Source organism: Chrysemys picta, chromosome 3 (genome assembly GCF_011386835.1).
Source record: "Chrysemys picta bellii isolate R12L10 chromosome 3, ASM1138683v2, whole genome shotgun sequence".
Classification (NCBI taxonomy): domain Eukaryota; kingdom Metazoa; phylum Chordata; order Testudines; family Emydidae; genus Chrysemys; species Chrysemys picta.
Genome location: NC_088793.1, coordinates 168,996,672 through 169,024,314, shown reverse-complemented (window position 1 = coordinate 169,024,314; position 27,643 = coordinate 168,996,672). Strand labels below are relative to the sequence as shown.

The window sequence follows — 27,643 nt, the reverse complement described above, 5'->3', positions numbered from 1 at the left end:
GTATGAGAATTAGTTGTGTCAGTTTCAAAAGCTTTTCACAGAGTTCTAATACAGCTATAAATCATTTAGGCAAATGTAGCTGCTTTTACTTTTGATTGTGTTGTCTTAAGTTTGTAGTTAATCGCATGCCGGAGCTTGGGTACGTACAGATAAGGTCCCTGTGCACTGCTGACTGTTGCAAAGTCTGTCATTGTTCCTACGTTGCACTAGTGACGATGGCCTCCAGCGCTGTTATGCAAGGTCCATTCTAAACATAAGGAGACCAGTGCTGGCCTAAAGCGATTGTAATCGAAGCTCTGAAAGAGCAGGTGACCAGCGCGCGCTGCTGGGCAAAGCGCACCATAACGGAGAGGATACGGGAGAGACAAAATGTGTTTGTGGGATCCCGGTGGCGCTGAGAAGCTTTTGAGCCGCATTCCGCGTGTCCCGGCTCGAGACGAGCTGGAACCGATTGTTTAGCGGCCTTAACACGCAGCTCAAGGACCCCTCGGGATCAGCCGGCCGAGCAGCAGCCCCAGGCCCCGCCCCAGCGTGGGATCCTCACAGGCAGCGCCGCTCGGGGACGGGCGCCTCTAGCGGGGGCAAGCACGGGACACAGTGCGCAGGCGCGTATTGGAAAATGGGGCCGTGGCCCAGCCTGGGCGGCAGGAGTCCCTGGCTCGCGGCTGGCGAAGGGACGATGGGGTGCAAGGCGGGGCAGCCGCCCAGGGGCCTCTCAGCCTTTGGCAGGGAGCTGCTGAGCCTTCCCCGCGGGCTCCGCCACGGCTGGGGGGCCTGAGGCCGACGCTCTGCTCAGGCGGGGGGCGCTGGCGGTGCCGCCGCAGGCTTTGGGGCGGGGCCTGTTCTGTGTCACGTGGGCGGGGCCTGGCTCCTGCTACTCGAACGCGAGTTACAGGCGGGAGGGCGAACTCTATGGTAGCAGGTTGCGAGTGGAGCCGCTCTATCCTTCCGGGGTCAGCTCTACGGCGCGGTGGCTGCCGGAAGTTGCCGGGGTAGGCGGGGCTGTGGGCAAGATGGCGGCGTGGGGAGGCGTGAGCCGCTTGTGGCGGCGGTGCTGCCAGGTACCGGGGGCGCGGGACGGGCAGCAGCGACAGGGCGCGCGCACCCCAGGGACTTCCCCGCTCCGCGTCCAGCCGCCCCAGTGCTCAGCGCTCTCCTGACCCGAGCCCTCGGCTGCGCCTCAGCCCCCGCCGGGTCCCGGGCTGGAGCAGCCGCCGCCCTTCGCGCGCTGCCGGACGCGAGCTAGGGCCCTGCCCCGTGCCGGGGCTGCAGCCCTGGGGGCTCTCGGCTCTGCTGTACGTACCCGCAGCGGGGCTCGGGCTTCTCGGCTGGCGCCCAGGGTGCCGCGCCAGCTGGGCCAAGAACTGAGCGGCCACCGCCGGTGTAGTGCGAAAAGCTGCTTTGCATCTTCCTTTGCCACTTAGGGTGTAGTGAGCATGCTCAGTATCTTCTGCTGAAGCCATTGCCCTTCCCCCTGCCCTTACTTGGCAACAGGTTCCTCGGACTGCTTTGTACAGGGATTAAAAGCAGGGCCGGTTCTAACTTTTTTGCTGCCCCAGGCAAAAAAGAAGAGCGCCGCCCCGCCGTAACATCCTCCCACCCCCAGCGCCGGGCCAACCAAACCCCCGCCCCGAGCGCCGGGTCGCCCAAACCCCCCAGCGCCTCGCTGGGCTGGCCAAACCCCCGCCCCCCAAGCGCCGGGCCAGGCCGCCCAAACCCCCGGCGCGCTGCCCCGCTAAACAAAAACACCGCAAGCACCCCCCGCCACCCCAACATTGGCCACTTCTTATAAGGTGCCACCCCAAGCACATGCTTGGTCGGCTGGTGCCTAGAGCCAGCCCTGGTTAAAAGGGGGCAGATCGGCAGGGGATGGCCTGAGTCTGAGCAGGGGGTGGAAATTGACTGGTCAGGGGGTTCAAGCAGTTGGAGGCAGGCTTAGGATAGGGGCTGAAAGGCAAAATCAGTTAGGGGGATAGGCACTGGGGTTAAGCCCAGGGGTGAGGCACTGTCAGAGGGCAAAACTGGGGCAAAGTAGGTGACTGTTACCCCGGTGGACCGAGACATCAGTGTTTTCAAAAGTGGGAGAAGGAGCAGAGGGACTTTTTCATATCCCCTCCCACAGGACAGCGCCTCTCAGAATGGGCTTCCCAAGGCTGGGTTCTTAAAGGCAAAGGCATCCCAAGGCATAGTCACCGCAGCTCCTCTCAGTGTGATGTAATCTGCTGAGGTGCTTAGGGAGACTTGATTTGGTGAAATATTTTACATATAGCCCTGAAAAACAAAGAATCCGTTATCAGTTTATATGACTGCATAAAGTCTCATAGCAGTTCATAAATTTGTCTTATTTGCTGCTGGGATTCTCTAAATTACTCTTAGCACTTCATCATTTACCTTTGTTATTGTGCTATTTAATTTATACATATTTTCAATGAGTATTTGTTATTAAAATATAAGTACGTACTTGCTAGTAGTTTTAGCAATGACATCTGTCTTTCTAGTATTGCACTTGCTATGTTTTGTTAGCATAGTAAATGAAGCTGCAAAATAAATGATGTTTAAATGACTTCACTCTATTAAGAGGTAATTGATGCTTATGTACACCAGGCAGGGTTGTTTGGAAGCTGAAGACTTCATGTTTCCATCCAACAACAGTCAAGTTTTAGCAAATTAGGACACGTCACCAAAAAAGAACAACCGTACGTATCAGTAACTGCTACTGATTACAATTTGCTACCCCGGTCCAGTAGCAGATTAGGTCAGATAGCAACTGCTGCTAGTAGCAAATTACATCAGTTAGCAGTTTTTCACACTACACTTGCTCATGGCATCTGGCCCAGAGAGCTGCACAGAGACCATCACCTTGAGGGGTTGGGTAGCACCCAGGAGCCCAGCCTGCCAGGGCTGTACAAAGGCAGAGCAAATAGGCAGCCCCGCTCCAAGAGTTGACAGTCTTTTACCCCTGTTTCTAAGTTTTATGTTTGTTTCATTCTAAGTTAAAGTCCAAGACCTGGACCATGTTCAGTTAATACTGAGTAGCCGGCTGTGCTGCGGAAGCCCTGCTTGAATTTCTCAGGTTCTTCGCTTTGGCTAATAGTGTTTGACTTCCGTGTCAATGCAGATGACTCCTGTGGATTGACTCAGGAATTTGTAGCTAACATGACAATCATGGGAATGTCTGCTCTACTCATGTCATTGGCCACATCTGGGCTGGAGTTGGGGGTTATAGCTTTGGGTATAAAAAAGGTGTTCTTAACTTGGATTAGTAATTTAGGTTCAACTCCAGGCTCTCCTATAGGCTTTAACCTAAACTACAAATGAGTTGAAAGCAGAGTTGCTGTGTCTTCTATGCTATTTTAATCCAAGTTAAGAACACCCTTTGGAGGAGGGGTAGGGTAGATATACCCTTTATCCAAGACTATTGATTTAGGGCTGTATCTATCCAGGTTGAGCAAAAGTCCTGTTTCAGTGGTCCAGCCTTGTAGAGTATCTATCAGGGTCCATCACAGATTGCTTTCTGGAAGTGTACTCTTTCTAAAAGACAACTTTAGCTATGAATTGGTTGGATTTTATAATCTATTGTTCATGGCACTGATATAGTGGCCCCCAAAAGCCATCTCCCAGTCGTGCCCTGGCATGGTTACTGTGGCTTACAGATTACTTGGTGGGTGAAGCAAAGAGATGACTAGCATGTGGGAAGTATCTAACTGAGAAAATGAATTTTGAAATTTATGCTGTGGAAGTGAGAGAGAAAGATTTGGGACTAGGCTACTTGAGGGACTGCTGTTTTACCTATCTAATTTCTGCAACAATTGAGGTCAGAGAAGATGCTTGAGTTCTCTCAAGTTTGAGAGTAAATTACCAGTTGGGGTTCCCCATTAAGTCCCTCTACTTTGGAATTTGCTTTCTTCCTGAGTCAGCCAGAGTCTGGACTTGTTAACATTCCAAGCTCCAAGGTTTGCTTTTTTCCTGCGGTGCGTATGGGGGGAGGACAAAGTTGAGGCTCTTTTGGATGACTGTTGTTAGGAGAGGACCAATTTTGTTTTAGCCAGGAGGTTCAGCCTATATATGGAATTTGAATTTGTACTGCAGTTTGTTAGAGTGTCTGTAGCCTTGTGGGATGGCCAGCTTTTGAAATAAATTAAAAAATATTTGACTTAAATTGTAGAATAAATGGAACTATTACAAAACTTATATTTTAATATGTGCTGAATGTCCCTCCCACTATATGTATTCACCAATTTACCTTACAGTCCAACTTTTAACACATTTTCAGATTACCATCAGTTTTATATAGCAGAAGCACATGACTATGTACTGTCCCTGTACACATTATTAGCACAATGCAAGAAAGGAAAAAGTGTGCAGGAATAATGCTTTACACATTTAAATAATGTTAAAAAGGCTATAACGTTTGGTACCACGAAGGAACACAACTCCCCAGGCTGAAGATTTAAAAACAAAGCTTGATGAAACAGTAGATCACTTTAAACACTGAATCGACTACAAATGTTTGTGTCTAGAATGAAGTTTTAAAAACATCAATTGCAAAAAATGGAATGTGTGGAAGAATATAAATCTGCCATTCAGTCAATTAAAAGGGATAAACAATGCACCAAGGTGTAAACGTAATACCTATTGTGAACTTGAGATGCCCACTCTTGTTTTGAGGAGAGGAAGGACATTAATTATCAAACATCTTCTCTTCTCATTCATTTTATATGGACAATCAACTTTCTCATTAATTTCAACATATTCTGCTATGTAATATTCTGTAGTTATGAAAGTTAGTGTGAGGCTTACAGTAGCACATGGTGAATATAACGTGTATATATATTTACATACAAACAACTATATTAAGATTGCAGAGTCAGAAGTTAGAAAACGTTGGAATTAAGGTTGCCTGTACAATCTTAATTTGGCCCCCTTGTGTATATGCGTTATAATAGTCTTTACTTACATTATCACCGTTTTTTCTGCAGGACCCCTGCCTCATTCAGTGCCCAGGTTAGACGGTGCTAACTGTATGGGTGGCTATTCAGTATATCTTTTATACTCATTCAGTGTGCAGTCCCATTCAATATTTCTGCATGCCATTCATGCGCTTTTTTGTGGTACTTATCACAAATGTTAATGAACTTATCTTCACAAAACCATTGTAAGCTAGGGAGGTGGCATTATCCCTATTGTAGGACAGGTGATGAACTAAGGCATAGAGAATTTACAGCCAAAACTGTCAGGTATTCACTACAATCAGGAGACTTGATTTCTCAAAGTAGTTAGCATTTTTATAGCATTTCATATGTTCAATGCACAGCTCTAATTGACTTTAGCTGCAGTTGTGAGTGCTCAGCTCTTCTGCAAATCTGACTCCAGGTGTCTCAAGTTGGGTACTTTGAAATAAGGAACACAATTTGTAGCCACCTGTGAATGTTTTGGTTGAAGTGACTTGTCAGCATTACGTAAGAACTCCATGGAAGAGGCTGAAATACTATTCAGTTCTCCAAGGTGATATTCAACCGCTTAAACTGAAAAACCCTCCTTTCTTTCCCTTACAGTCTTTCCTCATTCACTACACACCTCCTAACGTCTGTAGCAAATGAGAGAGGTGCTGCAGACAACAGCTTCATTCACGACACAAGCCCGATTCATTCCCTGAACACAATTTATAGTGTGGAGTGAATGAGCCAGGGGTCTTGTGGGAAAAAATAGCATGTGATCATGTAATTAAAGACTAGATACACAAGGGGACACATTACAGTTGCATGGAAAACCTTAACTCTAGCATGTCTGTCCTCCCTTTTAAGTGCTTGACTTTGGAATATTAACTTTCTTTTAAAATAGATTTTTGCATGTAATTTCCTATTTAAAAACAAAACAAAACTGAAAAACCAGAACCATATTGACCTAGCTTGGATCAATAGCAGGCTTGGAATGTTTAGATACATAGCACAGGTCTCTACCATTTGAGCTAATGAAGTAACTGGTGGTAGTAGCAGGTTTTTCTCCTCTTGTGTGGACCATCCACTAGAGGGAGATGATACTTGCCAGTGGGTTTCACAGCTGTTTGCTAGGCAGCAGAGGAGAATTTGGACTCAGGAATCCTGGATTCTGTTCCAGATTCTGGAAGTGAGTGTGCTTTTGCTGTAACAGACTCTTCTTTCCCTGCCTGTCCTATTCTGCCCCTGTGAAGCCTATCTCTGTGACTCCCCTTCTCCCCCTAAATTCCAGTGAGGCATCATCCTTTTCCTCCTGGGTGCTAGCAGGGGGACCATTGAGAGTATAGGTGAGACAGTCTCCTTGCTCTGAGTTCCACTGCCCCAGCATGTGGGTACTGAGAGCAACAATGGTTGGACGAGTCCTGCTTAGCCCCTGGAGCCCTGGACTGGAACAGGCCAAGTCACTCTGGGGATGTTGCCTGCTCAGTCTGGTTGGCCCATAGGAGCTATATGGGGTGGAGAGTGCTCACTAGAGATAGAATCTTACCTGATAATTTACCTGCTAAATTCTAACACGTCGCTACTGAGCCTTTGCAAACTCTGATTTTTCAGAGACAAGTAACTTGGCCAAATTTGGTGAATTGTCACAGGGACACAGTTAGCAAAGTCTGTAATTGTACTGTGAAATACTGTATGTATTGCTATATCCTGCATTCAGAAATGGAATGACATCACATGCTCGAGTCCATTATTGTGCTAATAAAATCAGTAATCTTCAATTTTTGTATTGAGTTCTAACTCAGAGATATTCTTATAATTATGCCTTTGTATCGTTGGTAATCAATTAGTTTCTTCCTCAGTCCTCTTATTTGCCGGTGATTATGTAGGTAGGCATATTTAGTAGGAAATGAGTTCATATATTTTTTGTATGCATGTAATGGTAATGTATTGACAAGTAAAGTAACTGTTAACCCAAAACATTTTTGTGTGTGAGCTAGTCAGATTTGCATTTCCAACACACAAACTTAAATGTGGAATTTCTGCACAGATTAAAGGTAATTTCCATATTACGTTAGTTTTGAATCCTTCTAGACAGATACCATACAAATTAATTAAACTAGTCATTTTATGATGTGTTCAGCTGAGGGCAACATTCACTATGAACCCTAGGTGTAAATGGACTTTGTTTAGGAATCAGTGACGTTTATTCAGGCCTGTGCACTGGAATAGCAGCTGCTGCCTTTTTATACCCATCATGCAGCCATTCCAAACTACTCGGTCTACGTTCCCTTCAGTGCCATCATCTTTGGAGCAAGAACGAAACTCCTCTAACCAGTCTGTGTCTCATTGCTCTGCACCAACACTATGCACACACTATGCATTTAATCTTTCATATGCTAAGTTCTTTGTGGTACCTCCAGACTTATATTTATATATTTTAGTCTAGAAAACAATAACTAGCTTTTAACAAATCTACATTAAGCCGATAACTTTTAATTTGAAAGACGCCAGCTGATGATTTAACTTATTTTCACAGAGAATAGGGACTTTTCCTGTAAATTACTCAAGCAGAGATACGCCAGAGCAATATCGTTTTCTTCTGTAAGTATAACATTTAACAATGAAGTCTGAAAAACCCTGAGCTCTTAATTTATAATTATGTTAAATGTGGTCTTTTCTCCCTCCTCCCATCTAGAAACAAGGACTTGTTGTGGGTTCAGTTCTCAGGATTCCACACTGATTTACACCATCATAAGGACAATTCTTTGGTATGTGACTAAATAGACCCTGTACTTATTATATACATTCTCAGTAACAAAGCAAATACACAAACTCAGACTTATTTTAGCATAGGTGAGTATTTTTTTAATTATGCAAAATCCCATTAAGAAAAGAATATTTATAGTATGAGTTGAATTATTACTCATTGGGGTCTCATTTTCAATGAGGTCCTAGGGTTACAGTCTGCATGTAGAATAGAAATGTAGTATTCTTGTGGAAAGTCCTTTCATTTTAAAATACGTATGGTACATATTTTAAAAGAAGAAATTTTAATTCCCATTTTATTTATGTTTCATCTTATCCTGATGGAGGGAGTCCTGTGTATTTCTCTTCTGCTACAGAGAGAATTGCCAACAGTGCAGGGCCTGAGAAGGTGACTCTTCTCCAGTGCCAAAAAAAGTAATAGACTGGTTTTAGGGAAGAATCTGCTGAGTTCTACTCTTAACTTCAACTATTGCAAGCCTTACTACATTTTTTTCCCTGAGTCATCTTGAAGAGCCCTCACCCTCCTGATCAAGAACTTTTACCATAGTAGCTTCTGAATGCTCAAAATTTAGAGGCCTGGTCTACGCTAGAAAATTAAGTTGGTTTAACTATGTCACTCAGGAGTGTAGTTAAGTATGCTCAGCCTAATTAAGCCAACCTAACCCCTAGTGTAGACAGCTTCCATTGTTCTTCCATAGACCTAAATACTGCCTCTTGGTGAGGTGGATTATCTGTATCTACAAGAGAATCTAGACCAATGGGCTTAGCTGGAGTGCACAGCTCTGCCATCCTTGACAGAATTGGTAATAGTGGCCAATTAGCCACAGGTTGACAAAACTAAAAAGTACAATTAGGTTGAGCTGCCTATAGTATTTTCCCCCATATAGGATAGTAGGGTGTACAAGATAAATGTGTATTGTATTAATTAATTAAGGGTAGTATAGAGTTATCACCTAACTTGTCTTTTTCTTACAAAATGTAGGTATCCATTTCAGATGAACCGGACACATTATACAGGAAATTATCAGTTTTAGTTAAAGGCCATGATAAAGCTGTGTTGGACAGTTATGAATATTTTGCAGTGCTTGCTGCTAAAGAACTTGGCATCTCCATTGAAAAAGTGTAAGTCTAGGTGACCTGGTCTCAGCTGCTACTTGTAAAACACCACCCCTTATGGCATCCATAGTTATAGATTTTTGAGGTATGGAATTTACTTTCGCTAAGTGTTTCAGAAGTGAAAGATGTACACTGATGGTATTTTTTAACTAATTTGAAGCCATTGGGATATTTCCCTGACCAGTTGTTTTAATTATTTTCCTTGTTATAAAATCCTACACGAGTTGTTTTTTTTTAAAGTTGGTTTTACACAGTGCCTTTCACACAGCAATAGGATACAATAATAGTTCAAGGACCATACAGCCAAAAGCCACAGCTGTTACACACACAGCACTATGTTAAACAGCAAAACATTTATAGAAAAGGGAATCTTGCCCAGGGTTGTGTGTGTTTTTTTTAAAGTACCATTTCAAACTTGCTGTAAGGACAGCATCACTGACTGTGCAAGCAGCCCCCTAGGTATCATTATCACCTTGCTGAATTTAGTGGGCCTGTTTTTCCCCCCGGGTCTTTTAATAATTATTAAGCCAAAATATAGCTGTGATACCAAAATACACTGGTACTTTTCACACTGCCTCATTCACTTGTGCAAATGTCAATTAAAGCAGGGATCCTGGCATTAAGTCCTGGTGGGTTATGTAGATAATGAAAACAGTGGTTTGATCTAAAAGGGGTATGAATGTGATTTAAAATATGAAATAATGTGTTTAAATGATTGTGCATGTTAGACATGAACCTCCCAAGAAGATAGAACGATTCACCCTTCTGAAGTCAATACACATTTTCAAGAAGCACAGAGTTCAGTATGAAATGAGGACACATTATAGATGCTTGGAGGTGAGTGAGTGTATTTGGGGGAAGGAGAGAGCTCAAATAGAACTTCACATATAGAAAATGCAGTTTTGTCAAGTATTTAATGTTTGACACTCACTAAAATTCCTGAAATGTGTGTACTGATTTTACATTTAACCCCAGCGTGCAGAACTTCCTAATCCTGTCTCAGTAGATACTAAAGAGAATACTTGTTATATTTCATGCACCTTATATTAAAATAATACTACTGAAAAGTATGGTTCTGAGCACACCATTTTCCACATCGTATCTTTTATATTAATTAAAAAATTAGAACAAAATGGCAGATAAACCATCCCACAGTTGCCTTTAAAAATAACTACCTTCCTCTTAAAAACCAGAAAAAACCTGGCCACCACCCATGTCTGTTGAGGGGAAGAGATTGTCAATTAATGTACGTTTGTAGTGTGCTTAGCATAGTAGGGCCCTGACCTAGTTTAGGATGCTAGGATGTTATATAATACCCAGAGGCAGCCTTTCTAAATATAGGCTGCACTAATCAAACTACAAGTTAATTGCAGAAGGATCTGTAGGTAAACAAAGGTGTATGTGTTTCTACAGTTGCAGAATACGGGTGTTAAGCAAACCCCTAGTCTGGGAGTACCTTCTCCTACTAACTCTGCATGAGTGCAAAGATGATGCTAATCTTTTGCCTGTGGTGAAGGGAAAGTTGACCCTGAGTGCTCTAGGTTTTCTAACTCTGAGGAAATTTTCCTATCAGTGTATGCCTATATCATTATACAGTGATATGTTAATAGCAGAAAATATGGCTACTTTTATTTTTAAAACATTTTCTGTGTTGTTCTAGTTAAAACATTTAACTGGCAGTACAGCTGATGTCTATTTGGAATACATCCAAAGAAATTTACCTGAAGGGGTTGCCATGGAAATAAAAAAGGTATAATTGAATTGCTTTCTTGAATTTCTAGTAAGAGCTGTGGGATGAGTCAAGTTTTAAGATGAATCAGATGACAAATGGTAGCTGTTGATATCTGCTGGGACTAACAGCAAGTGTAATTTCTGGAATGTGCAGCGGGAGGGGGAGAGAGGAGAACATGCAGAGATTCAGGGCTGGAGAGCAAGGGATCCAAACAGTGGAAAGCACAAGATGAAGAGGGGATGGAAGCTGTGCTATTCTTAAAATGGCTTCTGCCACTTGGTGGCCTTTCATGTACCTGAATAAGTATTTGTAATTTGATTTAGGTAAATATTAATACAGCAAAATAATTTATTCTGAATGAGGGAATTGTCACATTTAAGGTGCAGATTGGTAGGTATAATTGTTTGTTTTGTTTTTAGACCAAATTAGAGAAACTACCTGAACATATTCAGAAGCCAATTTGGGACAAGCTACCTTCAGTAGAAGAAACTACAAGCACGTCATGAGCTCTTCATCTACTAAAGCTTTTTCACATGTTAGCAACGGAAGCTCAACCTGTGCCTGTTAACATTTTAAACAAAGCATCTTCTCACAGGAGTTACCCTCTATCCAACCTCAAACCCTGTCCTAATTTTACAAAGAATACTTAAAAATTATGATGAGACAGGTCATTTGCTACCCTAATTATCAGTGAGTTAGGATCCCAGCTCCAGGCCACTAGCAGAAAGACTGGACTGTGAAAATGTTTTGTCTGTTTTTCTTTTTTCTAAGTCTTATGTGGCCAGAACTTGGTAAATGTACATGAACAGGTCATGATGTACGGTAATGGTTTATTTGTGCATAAACACCACAGGATTTGTGAATTTACTGTCACTGAGGCTGATATTTGAAGCACATATCTCAGAGTTCTTATGACCCATTAAATTTTATTTAAAATATTTATTGCTGGGATAGTCTCCTGAAAAAGATTACATTTATCTTCTCTTGTTATACTTGGCAAGCTGACAGTAAAAGCACATTGAAGAGAACTTTCAGGACTTGTTTTAGTATTCATCACTCAGCTGAGCAGGTGGGGCACTTACAGGTCAGGTCAGTTTCTGCTGGGAAGCAAAATCAGTAAGACTGGGTATTTTTTAAAACTTTTTTGTTGTATACACTTTGAACTATGTTGTCAAATACCACCCAGGAAATCTCAGATCAGACACAAACACTATTATCAAGCAGCAACTGAGTCTCCCTAGGATCCTTTCTTGATACAATGGCAAAGAGCAAACTCTCTAGCTACTTGCCAGTTCCCCCAAAATATCTGCATCACAAACTGAATACAGCATTTCTCCCATGCTTGTATAGTAAGGGCTTGTCTACACATACAGCATTGCAGCAGTGCTTAGGGAAGACATTGCCCCTGGTGATGAGCTTCTCCAGTCACTGTATGTACTCCGTCTGAGGTGGTAGCTATGTTGATGGGAGACCTGTTAACATAGTGCTGTCTACAGCAGGAGTTCGGTTAGTAAACTGCATTGCGCAGAACACCACAGTTATACTGACATAAGTCTGTAGTGTAGACCAAGCCTAAGAAAGAGCATTTGTAAAATTATCTTTAACAGCATCATCTGATGATGTGTTATAATGGTATTAACTTGGTCTCAACACAAGTGTATTAATTGCAGCTGTAAAAGGCTTTTTTCCATGGGGGCCCTGAAAATGGGGCTCTTACACTACAACCTACAGTCAGTTCTATGTGGAAGCTCATCCTTTCCCCCCCTTTTCTTCCATGGAGCTTGAGAGGGCTTCCTGAAGAAGTGGGTGAATGATTAGCACATTAGCCTACAATGCAGACTTAGTTGGATTCCCTTCTCTTCTACAGCCAGAGAGAGCTGGTAAATAACTTACTCTACACTTCAGCAGGCCTACAGGAGTGGAGCTGGGACCTGGACTGCTGGGGTGCAGCAACAGAAGGAAGGGTATGAAGGAGCCACAAGAACTGCTGTGGGGAGTGACTACTAGCAGAGCTGGCCAAAACTGAGGCTTTCCAAGTTTGAGAAATTGGCATTTTTAATCTTTTTGTTCTAATTTGGAATGAAACCCAATATTGAAATTTCTTGAAACCACAAATACCCCATAAGCGTTTTTTTAAACAATTTGCTCCCTGGGATCAACAGCTGCTGAGTGAAACTGCTATTACCCAGCAGTTCTAGCCATAATAATGGTCCTTTAGAATAGAAGGTTTTTTTTTGTGTGTGGTTTGGAGGAGATGGAATGGTGGGGGCTGCAGTGAATTGAAAGAAGGCTCTAAGAAGAGGGAGATTAGCAAGCTTTTGATACTGGTTAATTGTGTCCAGGATAAGCCTGCTCTTGTTATCAGTTCAAAAACAGTTACCTATATTTTGTTTCTACTTACAAGCTGGCAGGGAACATTTAAGGCAACAAAATGTTTTATGGAGCTCAAATAGGTTATAGTAGGAAGTAAATTCTTGAGGCCTTAGTGGCCCAATGGGATAATGAGCTAGCTTCTTCTAGCAGCAAATGATTGTTTACATCACACCTAAACAATAGTTGGCTGGCCTCATCTTTTTGCTCACAGGCCCACCGTGAAATTTAGCATTCTACTTGGGCCCAAGATTAGAATAGTGAGGTACCTGTCAGTCAGAAGAAAGTGTATTAATAGATCATGGGGGTTCTAGAAGCACTAGAGAGCTACTAGCGGACAAACCCAGTCCCCTGCCAGGGAAAGGTCAATCTGCTTCAGCAGAGTAGATGTAAAAAGCACGAGGAGCTCTGCACACCATGTGACTCTTGCAACTATTCATCTCACCAACCTCAAGTTATTTAAAATCACACAGCCTTTATTGTAACACCTAGCAAGAGATTCAACTGAGGGGCTGTGCTTTAAAAACAGAAGTAAGTAAGTGGAAGGAAGGAGGACTTTTGGACCCCTACAGTCACTAGAGTGTAGTGTACAAACACACTCCTTTCTCTATGAGCAGACTCCTTTTCTGCCACAACCCACTGTGTGTTGGGAAAAAGGAGAACCTTACTCAATTGTATGGCGGGGAGGGCTCTGATCTCATTGGCCATTTTCAGGGGGAGGAAAGTAATGTAACTTTCAGGGCACAGTCTTTTTTCTTTATATGTGACCTCTTAAAAGAGCTGTCAGACAGGAAGAGCTCAATAACTTTAGCCCTCAAGTACATTCTATGTTCCTTCCATTCCTAGCTGAGTGATGGGAAACAACACAGATTCCAACCCCTACTACTCTGCTAAACACAGGCAACAGGCGCTGTGGGGAGATAGTTTGGGGGAAGTTCTGCTGTAGCGCTCTTAGTAGAAAAAGAGCTAAGATGGAGGGAAATCAAACAATTAAATTAGTGTGTCAATAAAGCACACTGTGCCAGCCACAAAGCTTCATTTACTGAATGGCCTTGATTTTGCTAGCTACTCAGGATATTCACATCAAACTCATTATCAACAAATCTGTTTGAAATGTATGTTTTTTCTGTCATCTGTTCAGCTGTCAGGAATACATCTAGAATAAAGGTGGGATCTTTTAATCTCTTAGGCCTTGTCTACACTACGAGAGTAGTTCGATTTTACTTGCATCGAATTTTTGTAATCGATATTGCAAAGTCGAACGTGTGTGTCCACACTAAGGACAGTAATTCGACTTTGTGCGTCCACACTAACGGTGATAGCGTCGACATTCGAAGCGGTGCACTGTGGTCAGCTATCCCACAGTTCCCGCAGTCCCCTCTGCCCATTGGAATTCTGGGTGTAGCCGGCAATGCCTTCTGGGTAACAAAATGAGTCGAGGGTGCTTTTGGGAAACTGTCGTCATCCGTCCATCACTCCCGCCCTCCCTCCCTGAAAGCGCCGGCGGGAAAACAGTTCGCGCGCTTTTCCAGTCATTGACAGCGCGGACGCCACTGTACTCCGAGCATGGAGCCCGCTGCGACCATCGCTGCAGTTGTGGCCGCTCTCAACGTCTCGCAGCTTATCATAAAGGTTTCCCTGAGGCAGATGCAGAAAAGTCAGGCAAGGAGGCTACGGCACCGCGGTGATGTCCTGAAGTCTGAGAGTAGCACAGACCTGTCAGAAAGCAGGCGACCCAGCGCCGAGGACATCACAGTGGCAATGGGTCATGTTGATGCCGTGGAACGGCGATTCTGGGCACGGGAGACAAGCACTGAGTGGTGGGACCGCATAGTGCTGCAGGTCTGGGATGAATCCCAGTGGCTGCGAAACTTTCGCATGCGGAAGGGAACTTTCCTGGAACTTTGTGAGTTGCTGTCCCCTGCCCTGAAGCGCAGTGACACCCGGTTGCGAGCTGCACTGAGTGTACAGAAGCGAGTGGCCATAGCCCTGTGGAAGCTTGCAACGCCAGACAGCTACCGGTCAGTCGCGAACCAGTTTGGGGTGGGCAAATCTACCGTGGGGGTTGTTGTGATGCAAGTAGCGAAGGCAATCGTTGATGTACTGCTGCCAAAGGTAGTGACCCTGGGAAACGTGGAGGCGATCATAGATGGCTTCGCAGCGATGGGATTCCCAAACTGCGGTGGGGCCATAGATGGAACTCACATCCCTATCCTGGCACCGGACCACCAGGCCACCCAGTACATTAACCGAAAGGGATACTTTTCCATGGTGCTGCAAGCACTGGTGGACCACAGGGGACGTTTTACCAACATCTACGTGGGATGGCCGGGCAAGGTTCATGACGCTCGTGTTTTCAGGAACTCTGGTCTGTTTAGACGGCTGCAACAAGGTATTTACTTCCCGGACCACAAAATAACTGTTGGGGATGTGGAGATGCCTATAGTCATCCTCGGGGACCCAGCCTACCCGCTAATGCCCTGGCTCATGAAGCCCTATACTGGCGCCCTGGACACTGAAAAAGAACTCTTCAACTACCGGCTGAGCAAGTGCAGAATGGTGGTGGAGTGTGCTTTTGGCCGTCTCAAGGGGAGATGGAGAAGCTTACTGACTCGCTGTGATCTCAGCGAAACCAATATCCCCATTGTTATAGCAGCTTGCTGTGTGCTCCACAATCTCTGTGAGAGCAAGGGGGAGACCTTTATGGCGGGGTGGGAGGTTGAGGAAAATAGCCTGGCTGGTGATTACTCACAGCCAGACAGCCGGGCGATTAGAAGAGACCAGCGGGAAGCGCTGTGCATCCGGGAGGCTTTGAAAGCAAAGTTCCTGAGTGAGCAGGGTAACCTGTGATTTTATAGTTTGTGTACTGAGAAGCTAAACCTGCCCCCGTTTCTTTACCCAGGTAATGTTGACTATCCTATCCAGTTACATACCCCCTTCACCCCCCCTCCAACACACGTGTCGAAATAAAAATAGTTCTACTTTGTTAAAGCACACCGTTTTCTTTAATACTGTTTTAGCGGGAATTTTTTAAAACTGGGACGCAGACTGTGGTGCGGGGCGGGTCTAGTGTTGTGATGCGAATGCAGCTTCTAAACTCAAGGATTGACAGGCTCCGCTGCGGTGGGATGCTTGTTTCAACGGAGCCTGTCACCCCTCCTGATCGGGACTGTGTGTATGGGAGGTCTATTTGACTTTGTGGCAGGGGGAGGACGGTTACAGATCCCATGCTGTGTGGCTCTGTGATCCTGTCTAAGGACCGGCGCTTAAGATCTGTAACTGCCCTCCCCCGCCACAAAGTCACAGAGCAACCCACCCCCCCCAACATTACATCAAAACAACCTCCCAGACTAACCGGGGCAACTAGTCACTGCATCACTGCACTGTGTATGTGCCCTGCTGCTGTGCCTGCCCCCGACTATGTACCCTGCCAAAGGAGACTGTCCTGTCCAATTTCCAACCCCCTTTCCCCTCCTCCTCCAAAAGAACATGATTGAAACAGTAGTTAACAGAAACGAATTTTTTATTATCAACTACACATGGCATTGGGAGGTGAAACTTGGACGTGGGCTTGTGTCAGGCGGGAAGGAAAGAACTTTTCAAATTTTGGGAAATGAGAGCCTTCTGCTACTAGAGCTCTCTGCAGGGGTGGAGTGAGAGTTAGCAGGGACTCTGCCGCCTCTCCTTCTTTGCACTTTGGGTGAGGTGGGTATGGGACTTGGTGGCGGGGGAGGGTGGTTAGAGATGGACTGCAGCGGGGCTCTGTCCTCCTGCCTCCGTTCCTGCAGAACATCCACAAGGCGCCGGAGTGTGTCCGTTTGCTCCCTCAGTAGTCCAAGCAGCGTTAGAGTCGCCTGCTGGTCTTCCTGCCGCCACCTCTCCTCCCGATCCATGTTGGCTTGGTGCATTCGGGTCAAGTTCTCCCGCCACTGGGTCTGCTGTGCTGCCTGGGCTTGGGAAGAGGCCATAAGCTCAGAGAACATGTCCTCCCGTGTCCTCTTCTTCCTACGCCTAATCCGCGCTAGCCTCTGGGAGTGTGATTCCAGGCTAGGTTGTGAGACAGTCGCAGACGGGGCTGTGGAAATGGGAAAAAGGGAGTGAATTCCTCTGAAAGATAAATGTAGTTGTGAACAAAGAACATAGTCTTTCTCTGTGAACAAGACCATGCACAGCACCTTTCACATGCGCACTCAGCACAAGGTCGAATTCTCGGCCTTCGCATTCTGTGCCTGGGGTCTTGAACAGCACATTTGAGAAGCGAGGCAGCACAACGGAATTTCTGTTGCAGGCAGACATGGTAAGCCGTACACTTGTGGCAGTTTAAAACTTTTATATTACCACTGGCCTCATTTCACATTTAAATCAATGTCAGTCCCTGCTGCCAGCAATCCGGCAAGCGGGAACTCTGCCCCTGTCCCACCCCCTCGCGGCTGTCCCCGGGAACGATCCCTTTCGGCTGCCCCTCTCCCGCCTCCACCGCGTGGCTGCAAACCAGCGGTGACAGTTCTGTAAAGGAACGGGAAAGCAGTCCCAACACTAACATTCCCCTACCTAATTAAAAGCAGGTCACCATGGCCGACATCACCCTGATGAGGATCTCCGAGAGCGACAAAGAGAGAATGCTCCGGGAAAGCCTCCAAAGACCAGGGCCGTATGCCGCCCTGCTGTGCAGAGCAATGATCCCCGAGTACCTGATAATCTCGTGGCGCGGCAACGTGTCGTACTTCGGAGGACCCAATAAGGCCGCTCTCCCCAAGAACCTCATGCAACGGCTTTCAAGTTACCTCCAGGAGAGCTTCATCGAGATGTCCCAGGAGGATTACTGCTCTATCCCCGCACATATAGACCGCATTTTACTGTAGCTGCAGTAGCAGGGAATACACAGTAGAGCGGCTTGTGCAGGACAATCACTGAAAACCGGACATTGCTAGATTTCTTTTCAAAACTTGCACTGCCCCTTACTAAACCGTTAAGCGCCTAGGGCACACTAATCATGAACAACCCATTCTTTTAATTGTTAATATTCCTGTTTTGTTAAAAATAAATGTTTAGATGTTTACAACACTTACTGGCTGATCCTTCACCAGATTCTGTGTCCGGGGTAATGGCTGGGGACGCTTCGTAGGGGATCTCTGTAAGGGTGATGAAGAGATCCTGGCTGTCGGGGAAATCAGCGTTGTGAGAGCTGCCAACTGCCTCGCCCTCCTCATCTCCTTCCTCATCTTCCCCGTCCCCTAACATGTCTGAGGAACCGGCCGTGGACAGTATCCCATCCTCAGAGTCCACGGTCACTGGTGGGGTAGTGGTGGCGGCAGCACCGAGGATGGAATGCAGTGCCTCGTAGAAACGGGATGTCTGGGGATGGGATCCGGAGCGTCCGTTTGCCTCTTTGGTCTTCTGGTAGCCTTGTCTCAGCTCCTTGATTTTCACGCGGCACTGCGTTGCATCCCGGCTGTATCCTCTCTCTGCCATGTCTTTAGAGATCTTCTCGTAGATCTTTGCATTCCTTCTTTTGGATCGCAGCTCGGAAAGCACGGACTCATCGCCCCACACAGCGATGAGATCCAAGACTTCACGATCAGTCCATGCTGGGGCTCTCTTTCTATTCACAGACTGCATGGCCATCACTGCTGGAGAGCTCTGCATCGTTGCCAGTGCTGCTGTGCTCGCCACGATGTCCAGACAGGAAATGAGATTCAAACTGGCCAGACAGGAAAAGGAATTCAAATTCAAATTTTCCCGGGGCTTTTCCTGTGTGGCTGGTCAGAGCATCCGAGCTCGCACTGCTGTCCAGAGCGTCAACAGAGTGGTGCACTGTGGGATAGCTCCCGGAGCTATTAGCGTCGATTTCCATCCACACCTAGCCTAATTCGACATGGCCATGTCGAATTTAGCGCTACTCCCCTCGTCGGGGAGGAGTACAGAAGTCGAATTAAAGAGACCTCTATGTCGAACTAAATAGCATCGCAGTGTGGACGGGTGCAGGGTTAATTCGATTTAACGGCGCTAACTTCGACATAAACGCCTAGTGTAGACCAGGCCTTATTAACTAAAACCAAACAGACACTAGGTCTTTAGGACACAAAAATAAATAGAACATGAAAAAGACAAAACTACTGATATTTTATCTACCTAATGTAAGTACAGAGACAAAGGACTTTTGGGAGGGGTGGGGGAGTTAGTCTACTGAGATCAGATTCTCTAGGCCAGGGGTGGGCAAACATTTTGGCCTGAGGGCCATATGGGGTTCCCAAACTATATGGAGGGCTGAGTACGGAAGGCTGTGCCTCCCCAAAGCCTGGCCCCCGCCCCCTGACTGCCCCCCTCAGAACCCTTGACCCATCCAACCCCCCTGCTCCTTGTCCCCTGACTGCCCCCTCCTGGAACCCCCACCCCTAATCGCTCCCCCAGTACTCCACCCCCATCCAACCAGCCCCTGCTCCCTATCCCAACCCCATCCACACCCCCTGACAGGCCCCCCAGGACTCCATGCCTATCCAACCCCTTGCCCCGCTCCGACCATGCCACTCAAAGCCTGGCCGGAGCCAGCAGGCCCGCCACCCAAAGCACTGGTTGTACGGCGAGCTGAGGCTGCGAGGGAGGGAGGACAGCAAGGGAGGGGCCAGGGGCTAGCCTCCCGGCCGGGAGCTCAAAACCCCAGCAGGATGGTCCCACGGGCTGGATGTGGCCCACGGGCCGTAGTTTGCCCAACACTGCTCTAGGCAGTGGTTCTCAACCTTTGGGCCACTGTCCTCCAGAGGGATTGTGAAACTTTTTTCTGGGGATATACAATTGTTTTACAGAATCTAAGCTTTCATTTAAAAATGGTTCTAGCCTTTCTGGTTGGGAAGGGAACCTGAATGGAAATAGCTGTAGGAATTAGTATAATAGAATAATTATCAGAGGGGTAGCCGTGTTAGTCTGAATCTGTAAAAAGCAACAGAGGGTCCTGTGGCACCTTTAAGACTAACAGAAGTATTGGGAGCATAAGCTTTCGTGGGTAAGAACCTCACTTCTTCAGATGCAAGAAGTGAGGTTCTTACCCATGAAAGCTTATGCTCCCAATACTTCTGTTAGTCTTAAAGGTGCCACAGGACCCTCTGTTGCTTTATAATAGAATATATAGTCTTTTCAATAAGGTGAATGAATGTGCTATAGGCAAAACTGGTAGCCTACAGTTAAGGTAGCCAGACACTTTCCATTATAAGACCTTGTTTTCAGTTCCAACTGAAGAAGGGAGAGCTAGATTAGATGAGAAGCCATTTGGGAGGGTGGGGAACCAAGACTGGGAGCAAGCAGGAGAGAGAGGCCAGAGTGTAAGACTAAGAACATCTGGGCAAGGAGACAGACTGAGATTAAAAGCTTGAGGAGTGGAGAATGGGGCTAGGATAAACAGGTTGGAGGTACAGAATGGGTCAAGGTTAGGGGAAAAACAGACAGATCCTAGTAAAAAATAGTTACCTACCTCTCGTAACTTGTCCTTCGAATTGTGTTGCTCATGTCCATTCCAATAGGGGTGTGTGTGCACCGCGTGCATGATCGTCGGGTCAGCTGTGGAGACCCCTGGAGTGGCACCTTCATGGCGGTGTATATAGCTTCCTGCCAACCCACCGCCTGCTCAGTTCCTTGTTACCACCAGTGACAGTCATTGGAGCAGCTCAGTCTCTTGCATTCACAAGTGGCTACCTAGTGGTTCCCTTTTCTTATTTATAGTTTAACTGAGTTGTAGTCACAGTAGTTGTATAGTAGTTTATAGTTAGTTAAGCTTACTTTGCGGGGCTCCCCCCCACAGTTTTCCCCAGGCACCGTGGCATGCCTTGGTCACAGGCGTTTAAGGCGTGTGAGAGGTATGCGAAACCTATGCCCAGAGGCGATCCGCACGCTGCTGGTCTTAAGTGCCTAGGAGGAAATCATCAGACAAGTGCCCAATTTGCAGGCGCTTTAGACCCAGGACTAAAAGAGAGCAGGACTATCGTTTAAAGCTCCTCCTGATGGAGTCAGCCCTCAGCCGGTACTGGAAACGGCACTAGCATCATCGGTGCAGGATGCCCCGACACCGAGGAAGCACTCCTCCAAGGAGCATCGGCACCACTCCCCGGCTCGTATGGCCAGCTCTAGTAGGTGGCACCGCTCACAGTCCCCAGTGCTGCATAAGAAAAACAAGGCATACACGGATCATTCCCCTGTTAAGAAGCTGTGACGTTATTGACATAAACTGGGACCATATAGATCATTGTTGCAACCAAGGTCCTGTAGTGGCACACAAATCTTGTATAAAGGGGGTCAAATGGGGTGACTCCAGACTCCATGTTGCTGTAATTTTCCACAGTAAGAACAAAGAGGTAATCTTACACCTGGAAAAGACTATATAAGGCTGATGCCTGATCTCCATCTTGTCTTCAATCCTGCTTCTTACCTCTGGAGGAACTTTGCTACAAGCTGAAGCTTTGAACAAAGGACTGAGGACCCATCCCAGCGGGGGATGTATTCCAGAGACTTGATTTGAACCTGCAGTTTATTCCATCGCTGCTGCAAGCCTGAACCAAGAACTTTGCCATTACTGTATGTAATTGATTCCATTTAACCAATTCTAACTCTCATCTCTATCTTTTTCCTTTTATGAATAAACCTTTAGATTTTAGATTCTAAAGGATCGGCGACAGCGTGATTTGTGGGTAAGATCTGATTTGTATATTGACCTGGGTCTGGGGCTTGGTCCTTTGGGATCAGGAGAACCTTTTTCTTTTACTGGGGTATTGGTTTTCATAACCATTTGCCCCCATAACGAGTGGTACTGGTGGTAATACTGGGAAACTGGAGTATCTAAGGAGATTGCTTGTGAGACTTGCAGTTAGCCAGTGGGGTGAGACTGAAGTCCTCTTAGTCTGGCTGGTGGTTTGCCTTAGAGGTGGAAAAAACCCCAGCCTTGGGCTGTAACTGCCCTATTTGAGCAATTTGTCCTGAGTTGGCACTCTCAGTTGGGTTCCGCCAGAACCGCATTGTCACAGAAGCCGTGAGGGGATTCCAGCGGGGTGCGTCCCATGGCGGGACACCCATGGCCTGGCCCTCAAGACCTGGCACCATTGACTCCGGCCCCAACCAGAGGTCTGTCGAATCCGGTGCCGGTGGACTCCCTGACTCGGGAGGATTTGGAGGAAGAGCTCGACCTTCCCTCCATGATGGATACCTACGAGGCAGCACGGGACCTTATTGCCATGACGGCACAGTCTCCAGCCCAGCAGATGCAAGCTCCGGCACCACTCCAGCTGTCGGCCCAAGTTCAGGCACCATCAGCGGCATCTATAACGGTGCCGCATGTGGCACCACCTCCGGCACCCTTCACGGCACCACCGCCTGTTCATCATTGGGGCAAGCCCACAATGTTACAGCGCTGCTCCCCATCACCACAGTACTGCTCCCCGGCACTGTCAGGCTCCACCCCCACCATGGTTGGGCTCAGAGTACTCTTCTGAGTCGGAGGCTGAGTCTTCGGTCTCCCGACACAGCAGTACCGCTTGCAGTCCCAGCACCGCAGAGTCGTGGACTCATTAGCACCGGTGGTATCCTGGCCACCCCAGTCGCACGGCACAGTACAATGGCCCTTTTGAACTCCTTGGGTCTATCGTCAGACTCAGGGTCAGGGCTCCAGGGCCGCATCAGTGGCATCCACACCATGTGCTCCCACCTCAGCAATGTCGGTGGCATGCCACACCCCTAGGACTCCAGAGGACCCTGTACGGGACAAGGATTCTGGGCCTTCAGCACCACCCAGTTGTACTGGAGCCACCTCCAGTCACGGGAGGGACCTATGCACCCGACCCAGCCTCTAGGGAGCCAGAATGTCAGGAAGACCCAGTTCCACAGGCTTCCTCCTTGCCAGACAAGACGTCTACCGGCGATGGACACCAAGACCTTCTCAGGAGGGTGGCCCTAAACCTAAACCTCCAGGTGGAGGTCACAGAGGAGTCGGACCCGATGGTGGACATCCTTGCCCCGAAGGGTCCATCTAAGGTGGCCTTGCTCCGATAAGAACGATCCAGAACACTACTAGGGTGCTCTGGCAGACCCTGGCCTCGATACCACCCACTGCTAAAGGGGTGAAGAGATGTTATTTTGTGCCACAGAAAGGGTATGAACCCCTTTTCACACACCCCCCACCCGGGACTCTAGTGGTCGATGCGGCAAATCACAAGATGTGACAGGGCCAGCCAGGTCCTGCTCCAAAGTCACAGGACGCTAAGAAGCTGGACCTTTTCGGCCGAAAGGTTAACTCGACCAGTGGACTCCTGCTTTGAGTGGCCAACCAGCAAGCAGCACTCAGCCGCTATGCTTTCAATTCCTGGAGTGCATTAGCAAAGTTTCAGGAATTGCTCCCGGCTGACTCATGCAAGGAGTTTAATGCACTTCTAGAGGAGGGCAGGGTGGTCTCAAGAACCTCCCTCCAGGCTGCGTTACATGCAGCAGACTCGGTGGCTCGGACTATGGCCACCGCCATTACAATGAGACACAGCGCATGGCTGCAGGCGTTGGGTATACCACCAGAGGTCCAGAACACTATCCAGGACTTGCCCTTTGACTGTGTGGGCTTGTTTGCCCAAAATACGGACTAATCGCTTGCACAGACTTAAGGACTCACGGGTGACTCAAGTCTTTGGGAATCCACACCCCTGAGCCCCAAAGAAAGCAATTTAAGCCTCAGCCCCCGTCCCGCTTCTGTTCCAGGCCCCCAAGGCGAGACTCGTCCAGAAGACGGGCAGGAATAATAGGAGGTGCCCGCCAGTCCTCCTCAGGCCGAGGCCAGGGTGCTTCGAAACTGCCCCCTGGCCTGAAGCCAAACTTTTGAAGATGCGCCTGACGGAACACCAGTACTGAGCTCAGATCCTTACCCCCTCTTTGTGAATTGACTGCCCACTTCTACCGTGCTTGGTCCCAGATCACATCAGATTACTGGGATCTGAGCACAGTGGACATGGGATATTCTATTAAATTCTGTTCCCTCCCACCCCCCTTCCCTGTACCGCTTCAGGGACCCTTCTCACGAACAACTTCTGCAGGAGGTACAATCACTCCTTGCTCTAGGGGCAATAGAGGAGGTTCCTCAGGAGTTCAGGGGCAAGGGGTTCTACTCCTGCTATTTCCTCATCCCCAAGGCCAAGAGTGGGCTCCGGCCTATCCTGGATCTGCGAGACCTCAACACATTCATAAAGAAAGTGAAGTTTTGCATGTTCTCCCTGGCCTCCATCATTCCTTTCCTGGATCCGGGGGATTGGCACGCCACCCTCGACTTGAAAGATGTGTACTTTTATATCTCCGTTATCCCGGCCCACAATTTCTTGACTTTGCAGTCAGCGGCCAGCACTACCAGTTCAGGATGCTCCCGTTTGGGCTCTCGGCAGCCCCCTGGGTATTCATGAAGTGTATGTGTCTCTCTGGCTCGGGCCACCTTCCTCAGGCTGGGCCTAATATTGAACTTGCCCAAATCCACACTAGCCCCAACACAGAATAGAATTCATAGGACTGACACAAGCCAGGGCGTTCCTGCCTGAGCCGTGCTTCCAAGCACTCAGGGACATCGAGAACCTTCACCGATTCCCCATGACGACGACCAGAAAATGCACGAAACTGCTGGGGCATATGGCGGCTTGCACATACATGGTCCAGTATGCCGGATTGCGCCTTCGGCCTCTCCAGGCATGGTTGGCGCAAGTGCACAGGCTCAGCAGGGACCCACTGGACAGATTAGTTACCCTCCCTCCTCACATTCTTGAGTCTCTCTGCTGATGGCTGCGGCCACAAGTGGTCCATGTGGGAATAACCTTTGCCAAACCCCAACCTACACTATCGCTGGTCACGGACACCTCGGCGCTCAGTTGGGGAGCGCATCTGGGCAATATCAGAACCCAAGGCCTATAGTCCCATGCAGAACTATCGCTGCATATCAATGTAAGGGAGCTGAGGGCGGTTCGTCTGGCATGCCAAGCGTTCCAGGCCTATCTTCAGGGCGCACGTGTTGGTGCTGACGAACACCACCACAGCAATGTTCTATATAAACGAACAGGGTGGTGCTTGCTCCTCTCCCGTGCCAGGAAGCCCTTGGGGACTTTTGCATCGCCCACTCAATACACCTAGCGGCGTCGTACTTTCTGGGAGTGCAAAACGTACTAACCAATCGCCTCAGCCGCTTGTTTCATGGTCAAGAATGGTTCCTCAGAGCGGACATCGCGCCCTTGATTTTCCAAAGGTGGGACTTTCCCCACATAGACCTGTTCATGACACGGAGCAACAAGAAGTGCCAGCAGTTCTGCTCCTTTCTGAACCACAGCCCAGGCTCCATTGCAAACACCTTTCACGGACAAGTCACCTGCTGTACGCATTCGCACCCTTCCCTCTCATACACAAAGTTCTCCTTCAGGCTTGTCGGGACACGGCTTCCTTGATCCTCATAGTCCTGGGGAGGGCGGGTGGGGGAGACAACAATATTTCCTATCTATCCATTTTCAAATTGGTGGAACAGTAGCAGGTATTTGCTAAAGAGCCTGCTGGGTCCTGGAGCACCTCATTAATGACATTACAGCCTAAATATTAATATGATTATCACTAATCCATTAAATTTTAAAACTAAACATCCTTTTCATGATTTTTAGCAATCTTAAGACAGGAAATGGGACTAAAGTTAACAAAAAAAGTAAAACCTAACAGCTGTTTCAGTCATCTCATTTATGAAAGTAAACTCATTAGTAGGAAATTGGATGATCCTTATTCCCAATTTGATGAAAAGTTGCCTATGAATTGGGAAAACACCCAAATTTGGTATTTATGTAAGAAATACCATATGCGGCAGATGGAACGATTAGGGAAAAGAGTGTGCATTTCAGTCAGCTGTTTCCCCCCAGAAATGTTTACTACTCTATTCCCTAATATAAAACATGCCAAAACTCAGATTAGATTTTGCTATTTATCTCCCACACAGATGCCTTACAATGTGACAATGGTAACTTGGCAAATATTTGTACCAGCATTTCTGAACATCTTTTGGACTGATGGAAAGTCTTCAAATCACATTGTAAACTATAGTACCCAAGTGTTGGTAACGGCAGGTTTGAAGGAAAAAATACATATTTTCTATCATTTACATCAGTCCTTCCATCACAAATAGCATGACAAAATAGCACCCACGTTATTCTACAATACACAGAAATTTGAGGCCAAATTCGGCTCTGTTACACCTATGAAATTCCTCTGACTGTCATGGAGTTCCACAGCCGTAAGCCATAGCTGAGAGCATAATTTAGCAGATTATGCAACATGAACATAATACATTAAGCAAAAAATAGCTACTAGTTTCTCCATATGCATTTTCAATAAGGATTGCTATTGCAAGGTTTCCATACATTACAAAGTCTAATACCTATGCATTATTTTGTAATGTGAGAGTCAATGTTATAGTCACCTGTTTCATAGATACCAAGGTTGAAATCCTGGCCCCATGGAAATCAATGGAAGAAATACTACTGACTATAGAGCCAGAATTTAACAAACAGATGTGAGGATCAATGAATACTAATGAAAGCCACAGACTTGACAGCTCTGGTGCCTGAAGTTCTCTATCGACAGTATGGTCAGTTAAAAGAAAAAAATCCTATACTTCATCACCAGTGTACCTGTATCTCAGCCCTCACCTGCCTCTGCTGCAGGTAGCTCCAGCCAGGCCTTTTCCTCTGGCTGCTATGGAGGACTTCTTTAGTCCCCTCTAGATACCCTGTAGGATCCTCAAAGATCTCGTTTCCCAGCTGCTCTGCCAGGGAACTAAAGAATCTCTATTTGTGCAGAGCAGCTGACACTGACCACCTACCCCTCTGAGTCTCTGCCTGAATTCTACAAGCTCAAGGAGCTCAGGCTACCAGTGTCAGGAGATAGACCAAATAAGTACGGGTCAGGGAACAGATATTTCCCTCCCTCCTAAAGAATGTACCCCCACCATGACAAACAGGCTTAAGTTGTTTGTTGGAGGGTGGGGAGGAGAGCAGTTCTTAAGCAAGCAACTGATCTAAAATTCCCAACAATGCAAGTGTTTAAAAAATGAGAACTGTGTCTGGAGACTTAAAACTCAGATTTCACCAATCTAATTTGGAAGTAGCAAATAAAGTCATATCAACTTTTGGAGAGACACAGCAAAAGGCTAATTTTGTTTTAAACACTTTGCTGTTTCTAATGCACCAATTGGAGACAGGACTCAGAGGGCCAGATTTTTAAATATCTTAACCAGTGAGTCACCATTATTTCATAACTTATTGAAACTTTAATCATTTTCATGCAGCTCAATTCCATTATCTTCACCAAAACCTAATAAAGGGCTGTCAGTAGTAGGCTACCCCGTAACATCGATTCACATAAAATGGCTTTTAGAAATTATATCTATTTGACTGTTGGTCCAGCTGATTAGCAGTTAAATGAAAATCATTAATACTAGTGTATCAGAGTATTAAGTGATATACAAGTAAGAACTGCATGTACTTTTACCCCTTCCTTCCCAAACCAGTATGTTCTGCCCAGTTCCATTTGTAAGATATATTATGAGGTGGCTGATCGTTCACCTTTCTGTTGAACATCCAGGCATATATCAGCCTTGATATACACCTCTACCCCGATATAACGCGACCCGATATAACATGAATTTGGACATAACGCAGTAAAGCAGTGCTTCGGGGTGGGGGGAGGGTGT

General features: G+C 46.7%; 2 protein-coding genes across 2 annotated transcripts; one reads left to right on the top strand and one right to left on the bottom strand.

The window, feature by feature from the left end:
- The first annotated feature begins 599 nt into the window (after positions 1-599).
- On the top strand, positions 600-11,489 carry MRPS10 (mitochondrial ribosomal protein S10). Its single transcript, XM_005301239.5, has 7 exons — positions 600-1,061; positions 7,474-7,538; positions 7,633-7,705; positions 8,686-8,825; positions 9,548-9,656; positions 10,480-10,569; positions 10,971-11,489. The coding sequence occupies exons 1-7, from the start codon at positions 1,014-1,016 to the stop codon at positions 11,055-11,057; spliced, it is 612 nt and encodes a 203-aa protein (XP_005301296.1). The 5' UTR covers positions 600-1,013; the 3' UTR covers positions 11,058-11,489.
- A 4,937-nt stretch (positions 11,490-16,426) lies between these two features.
- On the bottom strand, positions 16,427-18,709 carry LOC135982507 (uncharacterized). Its single transcript, XM_065589511.1, has 2 exons — positions 17,991-18,709; positions 16,427-16,996 (listed from the first exon to the last, which is right to left on the bottom strand). Exons 1-2 carry the CDS (start codon positions 18,565-18,567, stop codon positions 16,521-16,523), a joined length of 1,053 nt encoding a protein of 350 aa, XP_065445583.1. The 5' UTR covers positions 18,568-18,709; the 3' UTR covers positions 16,427-16,520.
- Positions 18,710-27,643: the final 8,934 nt, after the last annotated feature.